General features: G+C 28.2%; 1 protein-coding gene across 1 annotated transcript; it reads right to left on the bottom strand.

Annotated features, from left to right (window-relative positions):
* Positions 1–1,888: 1,888 nt before the first annotated feature.
* On the bottom strand, positions 1,889–2,530 carry LOC133038128 (late embryogenesis abundant protein At1g64065-like). Its single transcript, XM_061116181.1, has one exon. It carries the CDS (start codon positions 2,528–2,530, stop codon positions 1,889–1,891), a length of 642 nt encoding a protein of 213 aa, XP_060972164.1.
* Between the last annotated feature and the right edge of the window lie 1,357 nt (positions 2,531–3,887).

Below are 3,887 nucleotides of genomic sequence, written 5' to 3'. Positions count from 1 at the left end.
TATTTATTTTGTAGGGGTGACAAAATTATAATTGTAGAAATTTTATTAAATATATTGAAAAATATCCTTCCATATCATCTTTATAGTTTTCCTTGTCAATCATATATCAGCCTTTTAATTTAAACTTTTTCTTTCTCAACAAACCAACATATACTCGATTTAGATAATGAGTACTGTATACATTTTTCCAAAAATTCACCAATTAGCTAGAGAATCTTGAGTACATATCTGTGAAATTAAGTATTTGCTAATTAAAGTGTGCACACATTAATCAGATTCATGTCTTATTTTGTTCACCAAATGTCTATAATATTCTTTTTCTAAGTATTTCAGATTGACCCACCATAGAATATTGATGTAAATATATTTATGTATAACTAAGTTTTTCTTATAATATTTTCATTAATTGTACGTAAATATTTATTGTCAATATGAGAATATCGTAATTTTCTTATATTTGACTTTAACATACTAGCTTTTAGACTTTAGGAAGATATAATTATAAGTGGGAAAAGTGATTCTTTTTGAATTCATTTCTAATGTGTACATATATTTGGACTGGAGAATCTATATTTTCTTCTGTTTCAAATATATATATACTCGGATCATATAATAATTATAATTAAAACAAGCCACAGACGAAATAATTCCTTGAAAACTAAAATTCTAACTCACAAAATTACGAATGTAATGACGCAATTATCTTATATATATGTTAGTACTGTAATTATGAAATATGCATGGCACAAATACCCTTGAATTAATTGTGAAAAAACTAATTTTAGCAAAATGTCAATGAATCAGTTTTTCTCTCAATTCAATAAATACAATTCTTTTTAACTCTCAAATAAATATTAAAATTACTAAGTAATAACATTTTATCTCCCAAATTGTAATCACTACACAAAACACAAGACAGGTACTAGTACTAATAATTTTTTAGTTATAACAAAAAAAAATTGTGATTAAATGTGACTCTTAATCACAACAAAAAATTAATTGTGACTAAAATATAGTATTTAAATATGAATTATTATTAATATAATTTTAGTATTGTGACTAAAAATACATTTAGTCACAACAAATTTTGATTTTTGTTCCAATATAAAAATAATGATTTGTAATTAGTGACAACTTTTTTATTTTTAATTATAAATTTTATTGTAACTAAAAGTAAGATTTTTTATAATGTAATTATCCAACCCATTTTAAACAGGGGTACAAATTAATTAAGTTGCAAAGTTATGAGCAACAAATATACAAAGTTAAATCTCAATCAAGAATCAAAGTTTAAGTTTCTAAATAATAGTGCATTTTTCTTTTTCTTTGGACAATTTAATAAAGTTGTAAACGTTCATTTACATAATCAAAAAATCATTTGAGATCAGGCCTGTTTGTAGCTGGACTTAGTTATACATTTAATTCTTTAAATTTACTTATTTTTTGTATCTCCAATTTTTTTAGGCTTGGAGCCTTTTAATGGAGTTTCTTTCCTTTAAAAAAAATCATTTAAGATGAACACCAGTTCAATATATAGGAATACCCCTTTTTACTTATATTACGATCAATCTCAAAACAAGAAGATATACTAAATCCAAGTACATGAGTGTATATGGCAACAAACTCAAAAGGTCATTTGGATAATAATTCTATAGATTAATAATAAGTAGTGTTTGGATGAATTTATTCTCAATAATTAAAAATTACAAACCCTCGTGGAATAATTATACATAACTATATATATAATCAAAATTAGAGTACAGCAAAATTTAATAAACAACCTATATTTGTTTTTTAGATCAACAAGGTATCATTTGCTGAGTAATTAAACTCGAAATAAACCATCTTAAACTATGAAATAGAAACATACATAAATATATATAGTTTTCTATTTGCATTTAATATCAAGGACAACTTTTTTATACAAATTGATGTTGATAGTGCAATTCATCTCAGAAGATCTTCTCCTCTTGATCAACTTCATCAAGTGAACTGTCCCATTCATCGTTGCATTACAAGTCAAAGTCAAACATCTGCATTGGATATCATCAGGTGAAATCGAATTACTGGTCCCCATTTCAGCCGAGAAACTAATCTTCTTGGTTGATCGAGCTTTCACTTTTCCTTCCTCAATCACAACACCACCATCATCTAGGGCAACAGGAGCTCCCCTGTAGAAAAACCTAACTGAGGTTTCTTCGAAATCGAAGTAGCCGAAATCGCTGTTCTTAATGCTTAGTTCAGCTTCAAATTTCATATCAAAGGTGTTTGAGCTACTAACACTGAGTTCCTCAATATCTATTGATCGAATCCGAAACTTTGGAGCGTTGATATGAAATATTGTTATTGAAAACACCAAAATCCCAACAGTTAAGAATAATACGATTACTGCCACCAAATATAATCGTCTCAATCTTTTCCTGTAGTGCAACTCCTTGGAATTTTCTGAAATCGTCGAAGCAGTTTCTTGATCGAAATCGAATTCATCATCATTATAAGGATGAACTTGATGAGTATGAATCCCTGCCATATTTACATATATGGATGGATCTCTTGGAAAAGAAATGAAGTACTATAATTTGTAGTTTATATTGTAGAGAGAAGTTTTCACGTAAAGAAATAGGTATAGGGTTTATTATATTTATAGAGTTACTTGAAGAGATTTGAAGGGTAAGAAGGACACTTTTTAATTATTATAATATGATGATATATAATAATAATGTGTGGTGAGAAATTTCCAAAGCGTGGAAAATAAAGTATTAGATATATGCATTGGGTGAGATCATGAGATTTGGACCAAAGACTAGTCAACAATGTGTCTTTAATGAGCCGTAGTCTGTAGATACGTACCTGGTCCCATATTTAGTCCAAATGAAATTGTATTTTATGTAACGAGTCCTCTCGACATGACCTGGTAAAAAATATTAAAGAAAAGTGAAACATAATTATAAGAAGTTTCAAATTTAAATAATTTATTAAATATAACAGATAACAGAAAGCTGCATATAAAGATGTATATTGGTGGTAAAATTATTTGAATTTTATAATTTTAATACTTAATTATAAAAATTAAAATTTTTATTATAAAATTTACTCAATTCAAGTTCCGCTTATTATATTTCCTTTAAAAATTTTGAATTAAATGATACAGTAAAAACTTGTAATAAATTTTTATGGTTTCACTAATATTATTAAAAAAAAATTAAAAATCATTTAAAAATAAATAAAATAAAAATAAAAATATAGAATAAATACATAAATAAATATTTTTCATTCTTCTTCTTCAATACTATCACACCATCCACCACTACTATCACCACAACCACAATCAATAACCTTAAACATAATCGAAAAAGTACAAATAAAGACACTCCAAATCAAAATCTCTGTTCCAAACTCAATAAAAACATTTGAAACAAAACAAATTACCCAGACCTGAAAACCACAAGGCCCAATTCGAAAAGTAGGAGGAGGGAATTTTGAGCAGTACGTTCAGGGGTGTTCAATGACAAAAAGCAAGAGGAGGGTATTTGGGAGGTGAAAGAGAATAGGAAATTGATAGAGTTTCATTTCAGGTGGTTTTTGAAGGGAGTGAGGAGAAGAGGTTGTGGGTGACCACCGCCTTGTTTAGGCTGCTGTCGGCATTTGCAGAGAAGAGACGGATCTCGGTTTTGTGAACGGAGAAGAGTTTAGGCGGCTGGGGCTGGACGGTCAGGGATGGACGGTCGGGGATGGACATCTTGGGCTGGACGGTTGGGGTTGAGCTGGCCGTCGGGAAAGAACCCTCGAGAAGAACTTGGAAGAAAGAAGAAGAGAAAAAGAAAAGAAAAAAATAAAATAAAAAATATTTTTTATTATTTTTATAATTTTTAAATTATTTTTTTATA

This window comes from Cannabis sativa, chromosome 5 (assembly GCF_029168945.1).
Source record: "Cannabis sativa cultivar Pink pepper isolate KNU-18-1 chromosome 5, ASM2916894v1, whole genome shotgun sequence".
NCBI lineage: Eukaryota > Viridiplantae > Streptophyta > Magnoliopsida > Rosales > Cannabaceae > Cannabis > Cannabis sativa.
Note: the sequence above shows the minus strand (reverse complement) of the source record. Positions and strands in the feature narration are given on the sequence as shown.

What these genes read in the sequence shown, in the direction of transcription:
- LOC133038128 (XM_061116181.1), bottom strand. Translation starts at nt 2,530, where the DNA reads ATGGCAGGGATTCATACTCATCAAGTTCATCCTTATAATGATGATGAA.